This window comes from Zeugodacus cucurbitae, chromosome 2, assembly GCF_028554725.1.
Source record: "Zeugodacus cucurbitae isolate PBARC_wt_2022May chromosome 2, idZeuCucr1.2, whole genome shotgun sequence".
In the NCBI taxonomy this organism is placed as follows: Eukaryota; Metazoa; Arthropoda; class Insecta; order Diptera; family Tephritidae; genus Zeugodacus; species Zeugodacus cucurbitae.
Window position 1 is genome coordinate 14,185,200 of NC_071667.1, and position 20,541 is coordinate 14,205,740.

At 40.5% G+C, this 20,541-nt stretch overlaps 1 protein-coding gene across 2 annotated transcripts in view; it reads right to left on the reverse strand.

Moving 5' to 3' along the window:
- Positions 1–20,541, reverse strand: part of LOC105220349 (5-hydroxytryptamine receptor 2A-like) — a 67,902-nt gene that overhangs the window by 25,382 nt on the left and 21,979 nt on the right. For both annotated transcript variants that reach the window (XM_054230656.1, XM_054230653.1), the window contains exon 2: positions 2,174–3,792. In XM_054230656.1, coding sequence (XP_054086631.1) covers positions 2,174–3,671 — 1,498 coding nt within the window. In that variant the 5' untranslated portion in view covers positions 3,672–3,792. The remainder of the gene's footprint in view (positions 1–2,173; positions 3,793–20,541) is intronic.

Sequence of the window (20,541 nt, forward strand, 5' to 3'; positions counted from 1 at the left end):
AATGGTAGGGAATGGCTTAATGCCACTAAGAGTCGATGACCTGAGTAATGAGTGATGTGGCCTCACACACCAGGGCAATAAGCGAACACGGCATCGGTTATAAATTTCCCACCTTGGCAGGAAATGTTGTTAAAAAGTTTGGAAATATCTCATTTAGTATCTCTTGGTTTGGATTACATGTTAAGAATATTACTGCTTAGTTGCAGCTACTTCGCCGACATCTCGTCGATGGTGACTAATTTATAAGACAGTTATGCTAACATAAATCTAGATCTGCGTTGAGCTCCTCAGGGTTTGTGAAATTATTTAGGGTTGATCTAACATTTGCTTGACATTTTGGTGGATATTAACTGTTAGAGATGAAGCGTTGATAGTTTCCTGAGGTCACGTTAGCACAAATCCAAAAATAAATCCTTAAATAAAGCTCTAATTTTATTTGTATAGTTTTTTTAATGTGTATCCCCTCCACCTGCAAGCGCTAAATTTATAATATAACGTAATTTTATATAGCAAAATAATGCCAAAAAGTTACTTTGTGCATGGAAACCTAAAAAACAATATTGTTTTTGTAAGTTTGGCCAGTCACTTCGTCTGCCAATCCATTAAGAATGTCGAAAACGTTTTTTATCTGTATTGGCTTCTTAAAGCTTTAATGTATAGGGTGTGTGTGTATAACCAAATAAAATTAAGGTTCAACTGCTTTTAAATATACTATATAAGCTTTGATACACTTCAGTGCAAAATCACATTGTTTGTTGTGTTTTCGATAAACTTTTAATTCTGACTACTTAAGTAAGTAAAACACTTTGCTTACAAACTTGGCAGAGAACAAAACAACAAACACAAACAACACCAAAAAATGTGCCACTTTTCGTCGTTTTTCTATGTTTTTCGCCCCAAACATTACTTAGTTTTCCCACTTTTACTTTCGTTTTTTGCTTTTAAGCATATTGATTATAGTAAAATAAATAAAAGACTGTTTGTTAACTGTTTGCTAAAGATTTTTATGAACAAAAAGGGTATTATGGGCCAAAAGGGCATACTAAAGTACGAAATCTTCGGGCTCAAGGGAAAACAGCTTAAGTTGATTTTAAGTAATTTCGCTTAAAGCTTTAATTCTTGTACTCTTACTGAAATGCTTCATTATTTGTTGTCTTTAACATTAAATTTATCTCAATAGTTGCGAAATAAAAGCTCAAAGTTGTACATTTTCATAGCGGAATTGAGTGTGCGTAAACGCCTGCTGAGTCTTACCTCGATTTACGCTTTTTTAGTCATATAGTCAGGGATTTGTATTGTATTGTATGAAAATAAAAAATCAAAGTAGAAAAATAAAATGCTTTTGGCTAGTCAGAAACCATAGAAATAAACGGATTGGCAGCCACTGGTTGGAAAAGAGTGCTATTGGCAGTTCTGTAAATTAAGGTTAATTTGAAAATGTCCATTGAAGTTTTTACTCGAATTTTTTGAGGTGCATATGGACAAAAACAGACTTACGAGTATACATGACTATACATACATATGTATGATGCAAAGCGACAATCAGAGTTTTCAGCTTCAGAGTTTTTAATTACAACAACAGGTGTATATATGTACGTGATTGGTGTAGGAACCGTTTAGCCGGTTATAGCCGAATCGATGAGAGCGCGCCAATCCTCTCTTTCCTTTGCAGTTCGGCGCCAGTTGGAGATCCCAAGTTTTACCAGGTCGCTCTCCACTTGGTCCCTCCAACGGAGCGGAGGCCTTCCCCTTCCTCGGCTTCCTCCGGCGGGTTCTGCATCGAACACTTTCAGGACAGGAGTATACGCCTTTTTCATTTGAGAGAGTTGCACTTTCATTTGTGACGCCTCATACAGAGGCCTTTTCAACAACTTGTTTTTGGATATCAGTGAAACCAAAAACTTGACCAGATGAAAGATCGCTGTGGATCGCAAATAATAGCGAAAATTCGGGATGACAGGCAAAAGGAGGGAGAGTTTTAACAAAACGATAAGAGTTTCTGCACAGATTGCTGTTATAGTAAGCGCGAAGACTCAATAGCTGACATCCTGGCAGCTAATATGAATAATCTCCTAATTACTGAATGGCAACATTAATGAATAATGAGAATCAAATTCCGAACCCGAAAGAATTATTCACATTTTTTGTTATTTATTATCCTAAAACTACTTACCCAAAAATGCCGGTATCGCACCCAACGGCATCACAAACAAGCTGACCAACAAATCGGCTATTGCTAGCGAGAAAAGGAAATAGTTGGTGACATTTTGTAATTTCTTATCGCGTGCCACCGCCAAACAGACTAGTATATTGCCAAGACCACCGGCGAATATGAAGAATATGACACAAAGAAATATCCACTTATAATCATGTTGGCGCGTTAGCTTATTACCCCATGAATAGTCATTGCTGAGTTTACGTGGACCCCACAGCGACGATAGTGATGTGCTGCCACTGTCGCTGGTTGTGCTGTCACCGATGCTGCTGCTGATATCACTAACCGGCGCGGACGCATTGTCAGCGTTGAGCTCATCAAAGGCATTCCACGACCAGAACGCATCATCATAAGCGCCCGCCAACCAACTGTAGTTCGCTTGCATTGCTGTTGAATTGACTAACTGAGCGCCGAGTTGTGGTAACAAATCACTGGCACTCCATCTACTACGGTTGCTGTTAATAAAATGCTGCCAAGCGTTATTCAGTGGATTACCACCGATACCACCAGCGCTGGCGCTTAAGCTATCAGTCAAATTATGTTGCAACAAACCGTCTAATGCCGCGGTGGTCGGCGTTGCTTGTTGGGCGGGTGGTGGTGAGAGTGAGGCGGTTAGGTCCTCGTATTGTATGCGCAGGTAACAAATGAAATCGTCTACTATGGACGCATTACCGCCGCCATTTACATTTTCTGTTGTGGCCGCCGTGGCAACATCTGTGTGCGCTAATCGTATACCGTTATCATCGAAAATGCCATTCGCTGCTGTCGACTCATCACAGTATAGTAACTGTCTTTGTACTACTTTACATTGTGCATTTGCTGTGTCACTAATATTACTACTATTAACTAAATGACTAATATGCTGATCACCCTGTAATGGTTGGTGCTGCGCTAGTGCCAAATTAAAATTGACCACTGGTTGCCGCAGCTGTTGCACTACTACTTCGGTATTTATTGCGCAATTGACTGCGTCCGCGCCGAAACCGTCAGGCAAGGTCTCCTCGGCCATTGTCGCCACAAATTCTTCACCAAGGTCATTCTCCGCCATCCCATTAGCCCCTGCCGTCGTGTACTTCGGAATTGGTTGACATTTGTAGCGTGCTCTCTGCACTGCCGCATCGAATTGCTCGAGCATACAGCGGTAGGACTGATTGAGCGCTGATGCCGCTGTTGTTGTTGCGTCGGTGTTGTTAGCTTCATTTGCGGTCGCAGCTGTTGTTTTAGTTGTATACGCATTCGGTGTTGTTTCTGCGTTGTCATCGCCCACGTTGCTGTTGAGGTTGACATTGTCGTTGAGATTTGTTTGCGGCTGACACCAGATGTCTGCTTCCCAGTGTTGCGTCCTGGGCGCATTTGTAAGTCGACAACTGTATGGTTGTGTGATATTCGCATTTGTTGCTGTAGTTGCCGGTAATGTTCTTCTTGGTCTATGACCAAATATTTGTTGCACATCCATTTCATTCTAAAGCAGTAAAAGTGCGTTAAATGACGTCAGCTCTCACTGTCTCACTGTCTCCGTGTGAAGTGTGGTTGTGGGGGTCGTCATTGCGCAGAAATTAGTGCCTTGTAATTCCAGTCTGCAAGAAAATTAGAGAAATTAAAAAATATAATATTATTGCTGTAATTAAAATCATTAATAATATATGCTAAATATATTTATATATAATGTATTCCTAGATGTATGTATGTATGTGATTGGCGTTCAACCGTTTAGCCGGTTATAGCCGAATCGATGAGAGCGCGCCACTCCTCTCTTTCCTTCGCAGTTCGACGCCAGTTAGAGATTCCTAGTGTAACCAGGTCGCTCTCCACCTGGTCCCTCCAAAGGAGTGGAGGCGTTCCCCTTCCTCGGCTTCCTCCGGCGGGTACTGCATCGAACACTTTCAGAGCTGGAGTGTTTTCGTCCATTTGGACAACATGACCTAGCCAGCGTAGCCGCTGTCTTTTTATTCGCTGAACTATGTCCATGTCGTCGTATAACTCGTACAGCTCATCGTTCCATCGTCTGCGGTATTCGCCGTTGCCAATGTTCTGAGGACCATAAATCTTGCGCAAAATTTTCCTCTCGAAAACTCCTAGTGTCGTCTCATCTGATGTTGACATCGTCCAAGCTTCTGCACAATAAAGCAGGACGGGAATGATAAGAGACTTCTAGAGTTTGATTTTGGTTCGTCGAGAGAGGACTTTACTGTTCAATTGCCTACTCAGTCCAAAGTAGCACCTGTTGGCAAGAGTGATTCTGCGTTGGATTTCGAGGCTGACATTGCTGGTGTTTTTGATACTGGTTCCCAGGTATACGAAATTATCTACAACTTCAACGGTATGACTGTCAACAGTGACGTGGGAGCCAAGACGCGAGTGCGCCGACTGTTTGCTTGATGACAGGAGATATTTCGTCTTATCCTCATTCACCTCCAGACCCATTCGGTTCGCCTCCTTATTCATGAGGGAAAAAGCAGAACAAACGGCGCGGTTGTTGCTTCCGATGATATCAATATCATCGGCGTACGGCAGTAGCTGTACACTCTTGTAGAAGATTGTACCTTCTCGGTTTAGCTCTGCAGCTCTTATAATTTTTTCCAGCATCAAGTTAAAGAAGTCACACGATAGTGAGTCACCTTGTCTGAAACCTCGTCTGGTATCGAACGGCTCGGAGAGGTCCTTCCCGATCCTAACGGAGCTTTTGGTGTTGCTCAACGTCAGCTTACACAGCCGTATTAGTTTTGCGGGGATAACAAATTCAGACATCGCGGCGTAAAGGCAGCTCCTATTTTCACGGGTCTTTTCCAAAATTTTACGCATGGTGAATATCTGGTCTGTTGTTGATTTTCCAGGTCTAAAGCCACACTGATAAGGTCCAATCAGTTTGTTGACGGTGGGCTTTAGTCTTTCACACAATACGCTCGACAGAATCTTATACGCGATGTTGAAGAGGCTTATCCCACGGTAATTGGCGCAAATTGTGGGGTCTCCCTTTTTGTGTATTGGGCAGAGTACACTGAGATTCCAATCGTCAGGCATGCTTTCTTCCGACCATATTCTGCAAAGAAGCTGATGCAAGCACCTTATCAGCTCTTCGCCGCCGTATTTGAATAGCTCGGCCGGTAATCCATTGGCCCCCGCCGCCTTATTGTTCTTCAAGCGGGTAATTGCTATTTGAATTTCTTCACGGTCGGGCAATGAAATATCTGCTCCATCGTCCTCGATTGGGGAATCGGGTTCGCCAACTCCTGTTGTTGTACTTTCACTGCCATTCAGCAGGCTGGAGAAGTGTTCCCTCCACAAATTCAGTATACTCTGGTCATCAATAACTAGATCACCTCTGGGGGTCCTACAGGAGTGTGCTCGGGTCTTGAAACCTTCAGTCGCCGGATCTTTTCGTAAAATTTTCGAGCATTACCCCTGTCGGCCAGCTTGTCAAGCTCTTCATACTCACGTATTTCGGCCTCTTTCTTTTTTTGTCTGCAAATGCGTCTCGCTACCCTATTCAGCTCTCGGTATCTTTCCCATCCCGCTCGTGTTGCGATCGATCGCAACATTGCGAGGTAGGCAGTCTGTTTTCTCTCCACTGCGAGATAACAATCCTCATCATACCAGCTGTTTTTTTTTGGTTTTTCCGAAAACCATTGTTTCGGTTGCAGCTGTACGTAAGGAGTTTGATGTGCCGTCCCACAGCTCCCTTATACCGAGATGCTGATGAGTGCTCTCATAGAGCAGGAGTGCAAGTCGAGTAGAAAATCGTTCGGGTGTCGGTTGTGATTGCAGCTTCTCGATGTCGAACCTTCCTTGTGTTTGTTGACGTGTGCGCTTTTCTACACAGAGGCGTATTTTAGCTGCTACAAGATAGTGGTCTGAGTCGATGTTGGGACCACGAAGCGTACGGACATCAGAAACACTGGAGACATGTCGGCCATCTATCACAACATGATCGATCTGGTTGTGAGTGATTCGATCCGGGGACAGCCAAGTAGCTTGATGGATTTTCTAATGCTGGAATCTAGTACTACAGACGACCATATTTCGGGCCTCGGCGAAGTCGATCAGCCTCAGACCGTTTGGTGATGTTTCGTCATGGAGGCTGAATTTTCCGACTGTTGTGCCAAAGACACCTTCTTTACCCACCCTAGCGTTGAAATCGCCAAGCACGATTTTGACATCGTGGCGGGGCAGCGCTCATAGGAACGTTCTAGGCGTTCATAGAAGGTATCTTTGATCACTTCGTTCTTCCGCCGGGGCGTGGGCGCAAATCAGCGATATGTTGAAGAACCTCGATTTGACGCGGATTGTGGCTAGACGTTCATCAACCGGAGTGAATGCCAGGACTCGACGACGGAGTCTCTCTCCCACCACGAATCCCACACCGAATTTGCGCTCCTTTATATGGCCGCTGTAGTAGATGACACAAGGACCCACCTTCTTCCGTCCTTGTCCCGTCCATCGCATTTCTTGGATTGCGGTGATGTCAGCCTTTACTCTAACGAGGACATCAACCAGCTGGGCAGAGGCACCTTCCCAATTCCTTCCGGACATTCCAGGTGCATGCCCTTAAATCGTAATCCTTTAAACGTTTGCGGTGGTCGTCATCAAAATTGGGGTCTCTCATCCGAGGCTGTTTTGTTCTTTTCATTGGGGGGTGTTTTTATGTGGTGGGTCCCAAACCCTACGCACAACGGCATAGGCGGGGTTCGCCTTCTCACTTTAGCTCGCCTCCAAACGGATGTCTGTTGGCTACCCAGAGGATACTTGGTCTAAGACCGGAAGTCGTGAGCTGCTTGAGCCACATGTAAAAGAATCGTTCCTGGCCACTCCCAAGTGAATGACAGTCAGAAACTTTCCTCACTTACGTGAACTTCTACATATGCCTCCATCCTCCTTTAACTCACTTTTAGTAATATTCAACCTAACCTTTGTATGGGAGGTGGGCGTGGTTATTATCCAATTTCTTTCATTTGGACTGTATTAAGAAGTGGCTAAAAAAGTCGACTGCAGCAAGTTTGGCTTATATAGCTCTATTGGTTTCCGAGATATGTACAAAAAACCTATTATTATATAAAATTTTATTTCCATAGCTTTATTTATGACTTAGTTATGGCACTTTATGTGTTTTCGGTCGGCCATTTTGTGGGCGTGGCAGTGGTCCGATTTTGCTCATTTTCGAAATCAACCTTCCTATGGTGCCAAGAAATAAGTGTGCCAAGTTTCATCAAGATATCTTAATCTGTGTAAATTGACGCTGAGCAACACCAAAAGCTCCGTCATGATTGGGAAGGACCTCTCCGAGCCGTTCGATACCAAACGAGGTTTCAGACAAGGTGACTAACTATGGTGCGACTTCTTTAACCTGATGCTGGAAAAAATTATAAGAGCTGCAGAGCTAAACCGAGAAGGTACAATCTTCTACAAGAGTGTACAGCTCCTGGCGTACGCCGATGATATTCATATCATCGGAAGCAACAACCGCGCCGTTTGTTCTGCTTTTTCTCGCATGGATAAGGAGTCTGGAGGTGAATGAGGACAAGACGAAATATCTCCTGTCATCAAGCAAACAGTCGGCGCTTTCGCGTCTTGGCTCCCACGTCACTGTTGACAGTCATAACTTCGAGGTCGTAGATAATTTCGTATACCTGGGAACCAGCATCAACAACACGAACAATGTCAGCCTCGAAATCCAGCGCAGAATAACTCTTGCCAACAGGTGCTACTTTGGACTGAGTAGGCAATTGAACAGTAAAGTCCTCTCTCGACGAACCAAAATCAAACTCTACAAGTCGCTTATCATTCCCGTCCTGCTCTACGGTGCAGAAGCTTGGACGATGTCAACATCAGATGAGACGACACTAGGAGTTTTCGAGAGGAAAATTTTGCGTAAGATTTATGGTCCTCAGAACATTGGCAACGGCGAATACCGCAGACGATGGAACGATGAGCTGTACGAGTTATACGACGACATTGACATAGTTCAGCGAATAAAAAGACAGCGGCTACGCTGGCTAGGTCATGTTGTCCGAATGGACGAAAACACTCCAGCACTGAAAGTGTTCGATGCAGTACCCGCCGGGGGAAGCCGAGGAAGGGGAAGGCCTCCACTCCGTTGGAGGGACCAGGTTGAGAGCGACCTGGTTAAACTTGGGATCTCCAACTGGCGCCGAACTGCGAAGGAGAGAGAGAGAGGTGGCGCACTATCGTCGATTCGGCTATAACCGGCTAAACGGTTGCAACGCCAAGCACATACATACATCTTAATTTTTACTCAAGTTACAGCTTGCACAGACGGACGGACGGACGGACAGACAGACAGACATTCCGATTTGAACTCCACCCTGATCACTTGGGTATATATAACCCTATATCTAACTCGTTAAGTTTTGGGTGTTACAAACAACCGTTATGTGAACAAAACTGTAATACTCTCTAGCAACTATGTTGCGAGAGTATATAAGCTGGATTTTGGATTGGCTTCTTTTTTTTTGGAAATTTTGCTATTTATTATTTTTTTTTCTGTCCGTATGCTTTATTTAAGACTACTCTTTGTCAATAGTCGCCACAGTTCTTGCTTAGTCGATAGAACTTCGAATTTTGAAATGCTATTTTTTCTAAACTACTGTTTATATTCTATTCACACTGCTTCATGATCGGTAGATAATTTGAGACATATTTTGGCTTCATTACATTCTTACACGGATTCAGAACGATTTTTAAATATTCTGTTACTAACCATTACTTCTGGTATTAGAACATCATTATTTAACAGTTAAATCAGCCACTTTACTATACATATAGAGTATGTTCAATTTATTGAAAGTTTATTTATAAACAGGTATTTCTAATATTTTATGCTCTTTCTGTTAGATGCCCCTTATTAATTGCTATTCAAATGAGTACGAGAGAGTTAATTTAGGAATTGTGATATTTTTGTGACATCAAAATGTTGGCAATTACATTAGGTTAGGTTAGGTAGAGTGGCTGCCAAACGGCGCACCTAGGCCTTCGGGAGGCCCATTGTGATACCACTGGGACTGAGATCCCTCACACTATCGAGTCATCATTAAACCACCCTGTGGTCCTAATGAAGTGAAAAAGTTCACACAATTTGACATTAGCAACTTCGCCCACATCCTCGAGAAAACCGCGTCCAATAGTTGCGATTACTTTTCTGTACAGAGCCTTGCATCCACAAAGAAGGTGTGTAATCGTTTCTTCTTCTTCTTCTTCTTGGCAGCTCCTGCAGTAATCATTGAAAGGTAGGCCTAGTCTGCTGGACAGACAGTGTCCGCTTAACACCCCTACAAGGGTTCTTGTTTCACTCCTCTTAAATTTCAATAAGCGACAAATACGGCTCTTATTCCACTCTGTCCACGTTTGTCTGCTTACGGAGCAAGTCGTTACTTGTTTCCATTGTGATTCAGCCGTATCTACTGCATGTTTATCGATTAAGTATTTGCAGGTTGCCAGAGGTATAAAGATTGCATCTTTATCGGCCTCCAACGGCAGTGTGGTGCCTAGTCTGGCTAGTTCATCTGCGATTCTGGTATCTAGTTTTTCCGAGAATACCCCACCTCCAACTCGTTTGTCTAGTTTTGACCCGTCCGTGTAGATACTTATCGCTGAATCTTTGTCTACTTTTCCCATATCCCACTCCTCTCTAGAGGGGAATGATATATGTAGTTCAGATTTTAGATTCATTTCAATAGGATTGCGAAAATCCGTCCTATTTGGTAGAAATGGGAACTTGCCGAGTATACTAGAATGTCCTCTGTTGCAGGTTTGCAGTAGTGAAGATTCTCTCAGTCTAAGTGCCGATTTCGCCGCCTGTTGCTTACAGAATATGTCTATAGGCAATAAGTGCAGAATAGCCTCTAACGCCTGGCTCGGCGTTGTTCTGAAAGCTCCGCTGATACATATACGTGCCGCTCTTTGTAGACTACCCATGCTCTTTACTGCGTACTTCTTGTCGATTATTGGCCACCAGACCAATATACCAATTACATTACAGTAGAATATTTTGAAATTAAATAAATGTTTAACAAAGTCAACAAAACCAACAAAATTTCAAAAGTTTAATTGAATTAATTAACAAACCAACAAATTTTAAAAATGTAATTGTATTAATAAGGCATTCAATTCAATTTGTAATGAAGTAGCTAATAGCACAGAGATACAGAATAGCATAAGATAATGTGAACATTATTCGAATGCCAAGCCACTGAGTGACATTTACACTGAGAACTGCATACGCTCACTTAAGTGCTCATGTATGAAAACTTATAAAAACAATATGTGCAGTTATAGTTGTGGAACGAATTTGGTATTCATATCTCCTCTAATGTCATTATATTCCTGCCAACATTTCCACATTGGCATTGCCATGCAGGAGATTGGCTTGTTATTAAATATTATATGTGCATATATGCATTAGTATTATGTTCATATAATATACTCCTATATAACTAACAAAGCCATTATACTTGTGTGCTCTTAGATATATAGTTTGAAAGTAATTGTGTCGACAATAAATGTGGATAAATGGCTAAAAACATCACTAATTTTATGTTCGACAGTATGAAATTTTTATTCATGTTTATGTATGCTAAAAGCAATTTGTTGTTGTTATTGTTGTGGGTAATAGAACAATTATATGAAATCACATTACCGCCTTTATGTTCCTTTCTCAATTAAGTATTTAATATTCGGAATCAGTGTGTAATAGATATTTATCACAGACATTATGGCAAACTGTATCTGAATGCCGAATAAAAGTTTATAACTATACTGTATGAAAAATGCGTAGCTTCTAACGAGTCATCAACGAAATGTGTGGTCTGGCGTTGTCCTGGTGGAAAACTACAACCTTCCTGTTGGCTAATTCTGGACGCTTCTTGTCGATCGCCTACTTCAAGCGGTCCTGTTGTTCACAGTAGATAGTAGAATTAAGCGTCTGGCCATATGGGAGCAACTCATAGTGGATGATTCCCTTCCAATCACAGCAAATCCTTCCTGGCCATTAATCCCGTATTGTACATTGTTTGGGACGATTCATCGGCATTCGACCACGACCATATGTGATCCATTTTTCGTTGCCAGTCGCCATCCAGTTCAAAAATGGATCGAGTTCGTTCCGATTCAGCAGCATATCGCATGCGTTGATTTGGTCCAGAAGGTTTTTTTGCGTCAAATCATGAGTCACCCAAACATCAAGCTTTTTTGTGTAGCCAGGCTTCTGCAGATGGTTTAAAGTGGTTTGGTGACTAACTCCAATCTCCTGGGCGATGTCACGAGATGCCACATGCCGGTCTAACTCAATGTTTTCCAACGGTTTTCACCCGATCGTCGAAACCATTCCTCCACAGTTCGAAGTGATAGAGTATCATTGCCAGATACGTAGCCCTTTATACATAGCCGCGAATTTCAAAACCAAAATGGCGGAGGGGAGATATTTGACCACCTTATATTATAACATTTAGAATATGCAATAAACTTCTTGAATTAGGAAGCTTGTAGTTGCTTTAATTACAAACAGCTGACCCGGCGAAATTTGTATGATCTAACAAAAGAATTAATAAGTGTGTTTCTCAATTTCTAGCTAGTGAAAGCTAGCCAAGTTTCTGCTGGAAAAACGTTTCTTAAACCAAAAAACTAGCAGAAAATAACGTCAGCTGATCGCATCAGAGCTGCTAGTTTCTGTTGGTTATTTTGTCTATTTTCACTGAAAAAATAGGGTGTACGAATACGGATTTTGCATACTGTATGTATATATTTATTAAAGTTTGTACATTTACTCAACAACCCATTTAAATATGTAAACTGAAATATCTCAAAAATATTCATCAAAAACTTATACACTTATAAAGCAGTTTTAATTGGTATTTGGCGTGCTTAGCTGACCATATATGGAGCGTTTCGTAGTAAAGGAAGTTGGTACTCATGCATACTTGCGACGAGGGCGGCAGATGTTGCTGCTGTCAATGGCATCTAAAACAATGGCATCAACAATATGTAGACTTAACATCAGTAACAGCATCAGCAGCATTCGCAGCTCTTCAAACACGATTCTCAACAGCCACTTCTAATTGTAATGCCAATCAAATTTGATATTTTTTCTACAACAACAATTTTCTACGTTAAACTAAAGCTAAGCATGTATATACACATATGTACATACGTAAAGAAAAATATTTTGCTTTGCTACACCATCCAGTTGTAGTATTATATTTAATAAGAAATATGAGACATTTATGAACATAAACAAACAAATTTTAGCACATATGTAGAAATACAGACGCTTTTGGATTGCATATACATATAGTCTGCATGAGAACTGGCAGTATAACTAGTAGCGCATTTGTGATTTTTAAGAAAACTGAAATTGCTCCCTGAGATATTTAGTTGAGTAATTTTTTACCAAATGATTCTTAAGATTGCAAAAGCACTCTAGAATATTAAATTTGGAAGAGATTTCTAAATGTTTTGGAATAAATTTAGAATAACTCGATTTTTTCATGTCCAAGTCTCAAGATATAATATTATTAACTACAATCTTTACAAAAGTCTTACCGTCAGAGAGTGTTGTTAATTATCACTTGTTATGTATCTAAAGTCATCCAATGTAAATCGTGAGATTAATAAATAAACTTAATACCCGAACTATTTCCAAAGTAGTAACTTTCACTACAGTCTGCTTGTTCAGCTATTCTGTGGTTATGTGGCTACTACACTTCAAATAGCCTTTACGCCATTTTCTAGCTTATTTGAGCGCATCAGACACGAATATGTTCAGACTGCCAACCAACAGGTAATATTGTTATACGTAGCTACGAACATCCATACAGTTATGTACAAATGTATTTATATATTCTGTGTATTTATGTAAACATGCGGTTAGTAAATCTTTCTCCATTGGTATTAGGGCGATTACATAATGTTACATATTTGTGGTTAAATCTGGATTTAACTTTGCTACATCGCCTTAAAGTCCGTACATTCTCGCACCGGTTAAGCTGCTCATATCACCAGCCAGCTGAAATCTTGTCATGTCAACAGCTGTGCAACTGCTTGTAGTTGTGCACATTTGCGGCTTTGTTGTCTACAAATTTCGCAGCTATATCGGATTCATTTGTACCTTTGTACACATTGGTTCATAATAATGGAAATTTAATATTTTATTCAATTGCATACTCATACGAGTCCAAGAAAAAATAGTTACATATGTGTATTTAGAGATGTTATTTCATATGCACTGTAGGTTTCTGGTGTCAGCTGTGTGTTTTATTCATATTGTATAACCACTAAATGGTGCTACTGGGTTTTATTTGAATTTGTATATAATATAGTTATGCATGTGTAATTTTCTATGAGCGCCTAGAATGCACCTATGAGCGCTGCCCCCGCCACGATGTCAAAATCGTGCTTGGCGATTTTAACGCCAGGGTGGGTAAAGAAGGTGTCTTTGGCACAACAGTCGGAAAATTCAGCCTCCATGACGAAACATCGCCAAACGGCCTGAGGCTGATCGACTTCGCTGGGGCCCGAAATATGGTTGTCTGTAGCACCAGATTCCAGCATAAAAAAAATCATCAAGCAACGTGGCTGTCCCCTGATCGAAACACGCGCAATCAAATCGATCACGTTGTGATAGACGGAAGACATGTCTCCAGTGTTTTAGACGTTCGTACGCTCCGAGGACCAAACATTGACTCGGACCATTAACTAGTAGCAGCAAAGATACGCACTCGCCTCTGTGCAGCAAAGAGCGCCCGTCAACAAACACAAGGAAGGTTCGACGTCGAAAAGCTGCAATCACAACCGACAGCCGAACGATTTTCTACTCGACTTGCACTCCTGTTCTCTGAGAGCACTCATCAGCATCTCGATATAAGGGAGCTATGGAACGGCATCTCAAACTCATTGGATACCGCTGCAGCCGAAACAATTGGTCTCCGGCAATGTCAAAAAACCAGTTGGTACGATGAGAATTGTCGTTCCGCAGTGGAGAGAAAACAGACTGCCTACCTCGCAACGTTGCGATCGACCACAACAACGTAAAAAGAAAGAGGCCGAAATGTGTGAGTATGAAAAGCTTGAAAAGCTGGCCGACATGGGTAATGCTCGAAAATTTTATGAAAAGATGAGACGATTTACAGAAGGTTTCAGAGCATACTGGGATTACGGAGGGAACACTTCTCCGACCTGCTCAATGGCAGTGAAAGTACAACACCAGGAGATGGCGAACCCGATTCCCCAATCGATGACGATGGAATAGATGTTCCATTACCCGACCATGAAGAAATTCGAATAGCAATTACCCGCTTGAAGAACAACAAAGCGGCGGGAGCCGATGGACTACCGGCCGAGCTATTCAAATACGGCGGCGAAGTACTGATAAAGTGCATGCATCAGCTTCTTTGTAGAATATGGTCGGAAGAAAGCATGCCCGACGATTGGAATCTCAGTGTGCTCTGCCCAATCCATAAAAAGGGAGACTCCACAATCTGCGTAAATTACCGTGGTATAAGTATCCTCAATATCGCATATAAGGTTTTGTCGAGCGTATTGTGTGAAAGACCAAAGCTCACCGTCAACGAACTGATTGGACCTTATCAGTGTGGCTTTAGACCTGGAAAATCGACAATGGACCAGATATTCACCATGCGCCAAATCTTGGAAAAGACCCGAGAGAGAGGAATCGATACTCACCATATCGATCGAGGAGGATCGAGGACTTTACTTTGCAATTGCCTACTCAGTCCAAAGTAACACCTGTTGGCAAGAGTGATTCTGCGTTGGATTTCAAGGCTGACATTGTTGGTGTTGTTAACGCTGGATCCCAAGTAGACGAAACTGTTTGTTTGATGACAGGAGATATTTCGTCTTGTCCCCATTCACCACTAGACCCATACGCTTCGCTTCTTTATCTAGCCTGGAAAAAGCAGAACAAACGGCGCGGTTGTTACTACCGCTGATATCAATGTCATCGGCGTACGCCAGTAGCTGTACACTCTTGTAGAAGATTGTACCTTCTCCATTTAGCTCTGCAGCTCGTATTATTTTCTCCAGCATCAGGTTAAAGAAATCACACGAGAGTGAGTCACCTTGTCTGAAACCTCGTTTGGTATCGAACGGCTCGGAAAGGTCCTTCCCGATCCTGACGGAGTTTTTGGTGTTGCTCAACGTCAGCTTACACAGCCGTATTAGTTTTGCGGGGATACTTCCTCCTTTATATGGCCGCTGTAGTAGATGTCACAAGGACCCACCTTCTTCCGTCCTTGTCCCGTCCATCGCATTTCTTGGATTGCGGTGATGTCAGCCTTTACTCTTACGAAGACATCAACCAGCTGGGCAGAGGCACCTTCCCAATTAAGGGTCCGGACATTCCAGGTGCATGCCCTTATTTCGTAGTCCTTTAAACGTTTGCAGTGGTCGTCATCAAAATTGGGGTCTCTCATCCGAGGCTGTTTTTTCTTTTTCATTGGGGGGTGTTTTTATATGGTGGGTCCCAAACCCTACGCACAACGGCATAGGCGGGTTTCGCCTTCTCATTTTAGCTCGCCTCCAAACGGATGTCTGTTGGCTACCCAGAGGATACTTGGTCTAAGACCGGAAGTCGTGAGCTGCTTGAGCCACATGTAAAAGAATCGTTCCTGGCCACTCCCAAGTGAATGACAGTCAGAAACTTTCCTCACTTACGTGAACTTCTACATATGACTCCATCCTCCTCCTCTATACTATTATTATAAAGAAAGATTTGTATGTACATATGTTTGTAATGAATAAACTCAAAAACTACTGTGCCGATTTCAAAAATTCACCATTGGAAAGCTACATTCACCCCTTGTAACATAGACTATATTCATTGCTAGAATCTCAACATTCTGGAAATAGTTCCCAGGAGAGGGTGTCAAAAAGACTCAGTGATGGAGAATCTTTATCTGAAACTGAAAATCGCCTTGCAAGTCATTCTCTTCGCATCGCAATCGTGCGCCAAAGAGTCGAGTAATGAGCGTTCGCAGCTGATTGCCGAACAAAATTTCAAAACCTCCCTAGTACGCGCGTGTGCAGCGGTATAAGTTTGTAAAAACTTATAACTTTTGAAATGTTTGTTTAAACCCGTGCGAAGTCGGAGCGGTTTGCTAGTTTATAATCATTTAATTGTTGCCTTCATTGACTCCTATTCTTACATTCTTTATGTTATCTTTGAAACACTACGGTACTTTGGAACCGAATGTTCTTCAATGTCTGATCTATACTGAAGCCGACTTTGGAAACGGAAAGTGTCGGTTAAATCTTTTTTTCGGTTAAATATCATTAATCATTATTGCAGATCAAATTGCATTTAGTCTAATGGAAGAAACTCTCTACCTCTACTATTCTAACACATGTTTCTCAAGCGTTTAATCACTTTAACAGTAACGTTTGATCACATTGAGAATAATTCAACTAATATTTTGAACACAATTATTTCTAATAAAAGTTACCCTCGCATCTACAGTTGCTTTGAAAAGGCATTCCTTTTTGAAGTTACTCAAGAGCATCTACATTTAATTTGTACCATGGAAAGTTAAAGCGAAGACATATCTACTATTAAATAGCGGTATTCTTACATTAATACATACATATGAGATTTCATAGTTGTGTGTATATTTGTTGTTATGATACCATTTCTGCTTTAGCTATTTGAACGGTGTTTCGACTTTGAAGACCATTGTTGTGGCGTTTGCAACAAATACAAACATTTCAGTTATAAATAACCGTGAACTTATAAAAACGCCTGGCATATGCTTTGTACGATACGTATACTCGTACATATTTTAAACAAAATAACAACTTCAAAGCAATTGAATGTCGAAATGAATTCTGCCTGCGACCGATAACCGAGTTAAGGCACCGAAAAAATGCAAATCTAAAATGCACAAAGTGTCTATTGTGTTAATAAATTCGGAGTTTGATACTGAAAGTGATTGAGAATTGAATACGCACATAACTACAGGAGGTTTCAATTGGGACGAGGCGGTTTTTATTGTTTGTGGTTTATTTGTTGTTTTTTCTGGGATTTGTAGATGCTCCGTATAGTGAAGCATTGATTTTCAACGCCGAAACGAATTCAATAATAAGATTTCTTTGTTTCCTTCACAGTCTAATTATCGTAAGCGGAACGGACCCGAATGCGTATGTGGCCTAGAACAGTTGGCCCAGTAGTATTCATAAAAATTATTTGACGAATGTTTTCTACTGTTTAATAAAAATAAAGAATAAAAACAAGTAAGATAAGGCTAAGTTCGGGTGGGACCGAACATTTTATACTCTCGTAGTTTATTGATGTAATTTTATTAAGATAACACACAATTTGACTCATAAATTCGGCATAAAGTGCAATAGAATAACGAAAATCGTCATATATTGTATATGAGTATACGATTTCACTAATTTTTCCCACCAAGCTACACTATATACAAGACTATATGCTCACTTAATTTTGCTAAGATATCTCATATATTAACCGATATATGCGGAATAAAGCCATTAATTGGTATATGGGAGCTAGGGGAAGTTCTGATCCGGTTTTTATAATTTTTCGAACAGAGAAACACAATTAGGAGAAAATAATTTTCTCTGAATTAAATTAAAATATCTGAAAGATTTGCCGATATTTTCGGAGAAAAATTACCCTTAGTTCTTCATGTAGATATCCGGGGCCTTGGCTTGAGTGCATATCATCTCTGGATTCACTTGTGTAAAAATTGTCGAAAACGGACTATAACTTTTCAAGGCCCCAGATATCGAACATGAAGAACTCAGCGCCTAAGGGTAAATTTTAACCGAAAATATCGGTAAATACATAAATCTCAGATAATTTATTGTAATTCAGAGGAAATTGTTTTCTTCTAATAGTGTATCTCTGTTCCAAAAATTATTAAAATCGGGTCATAACATCTCGTAACTCCTATATACCTAATTATAGGTTTTTCAAATATATAATATATATATATATATATAAATATATAAATATATAATAATCTCCGCATATATGTATTGGTTAATATGTGAGATATCTTAGCAAAATTAAGTGAGCGTATATTGTATATAGTGTACCTTGCAGGTGAAAATGAATGGAGTTACCTCAGCCCTCATATATTATATATGGTGATTTTCGTTATTCTTTTAAACTTTATGCCGAATTTATGGGTAAATTTGTGTGTTATGTAAATAAAATTTCTTCAATAAATTGCGAGAGTATAAAATGTTCGGTTGCACCCGAACTTAGTCTTTCCTTACTTGTTATACGTGCAACGAGTAAATGCTGAATGAGTAAATATTCCAGCCGCATACGTGTGTATATGAGCCAGTCTTTATGCGACGAATAAAAAAATGTTTTTTTTTTTGCCACAGCATCATTTCTGTTTGGTGCGAATAGTGGCTAATTGCTTTAGAGGTATTGTTTTTCAGCCTCGCATTGACTTTAGTGATCCCACATTGTATTGGCAAATATACAGGAAGTGTTCGTTGTTGATAAGGATTTTTTGTGATTCTATTGGATAGTAGAGACCTAATCTTTGTTGGTATAAAATTGCTGTGTTTTTTCGAATAACCAATAGTATAGAGCAAGCTTGATCCAGCGCTTAAAATTTTGTTCCAATTTCTGTGAGTATTGAAGTTCTTCGAAGTTTGAAGCCAACGTCACTTTAAATTTCTGATGAATTTAGTTTTTTGCTGCGGAAAATCCATGTAACGGTATTTGCAAGCATTTTAAATTTAAATCCACAAACACATACTACACAACAAACTAATTAAACTTGATTTTGCGTAATCAAGTCCAATTACAACTAGTAATTAATGAGTATGCAGTTGATATACTCAGTTGAATGTTAATTTGTAATTAAATAAATGTTTGGCTTGAATGGAACATCACAAGTTGTTTGTTTGTCAACTGTGTACAATAACAACAACAATTATTATACTTTATGTATCGCAATTTCCCCTAAATACCAATGTATATAAATTGTGTAGAAATTGCATTGAACTTTAATTAGCCACCAGAGACGTGAGTACTCTTTTATGCTCACAATGTTGAAACAAATCCCATTTACCCGCATGTCGAAAATTGATTGATGTGGGCATTGCGTGCTGCTCTTTCGAAAACAACAATGATGTATCAATAAATTTGACTAACTCTCTCACATGCACCGAACTAATAAATCTACTCTTGTGGAATTGAAATATTTTACGGGTTCTTTGTTGGCATGTAGTTTTTTAGCGGCAGCGGATTTCCTAGAGTGATAGCTGTCAAAGCAGCTGTCAAAATGAAGTCATTTGTTTGACTTTTAATTCTGATTCCAATGCAAAGTCTAAGACCCGAAAAGGCTCGTTGTTGGTTAAGCTACCGTTTACCTTTAGTTTCTCGAAGTTTCAGACTTGGCTTGTGTGTGTTCTTCTCTTAAGAGGATGACGTCAAACAATTGCAGGAATATTCTAAGTGTGTGTATTAGAGAGATGTCTCAGCACCTTTTCTGGAATGCCTCATCTTATGATTGATTATTGGTGACTGACTTATACGATAATAATAAGTTAAGGGCAAAGCGAACAAATCGTTTTCAGCCAATCTAATCACTTCGATTTTCAGTTGAGATTTTTGACACTAAAAAACTTTATATACTAAGCCCATTTCGTCCAAAGCCCTCACCTTCAACTCGGAAGATTCTTCATTGAAAAGCTAAGTTTTGAACTGAAAAATATAAAGTTCATATAACGTAGATATTCAGAACTGGTTAAGGTGCCTTAAATCTGAAGACTTTAAAATTTTAATTCATATCATAACTAACTTTAAAAGATTCATACCATTACGTGCGATTCATACTGATCATGTTAAAGAAAGATCATCAGGTCAAGATAAAGACTCATAAGTGTCTGTAAGAAAAGTGAAATGAAGAGGGTTGATTTAAATAAGAAGTTTTATTATGGAGGATGGCATCATGTTCACGCAAGTGAGGAAAGTTTTTGATTGTCATTCACTTGGGAGTGGCCAGAAACGATTCTTCTCCACATGGAGAGCCCACCACATAAAAACGAAGTATCAATGAAAAATCGAAGAAAGCCTCTGATGAGACACCCCCCTTTTGATGACGACCCCTGCAAACGTTTTAGGGATAATGATTTAAGGGCATGCACTTGGAATGTCCGGACCCTTAATTGGGAAAGTGCCTCTGCCCAGCTAGTTGATGTCCTCATACGAATAAAGACTGACATCACCTTCATTCAAGAAGTATGATGGACGGGAGAAGGACGGAAGAAGGTGGGTCCTTGTGGCATCTACTACAGCGGCCATATAAAGGTGCGCA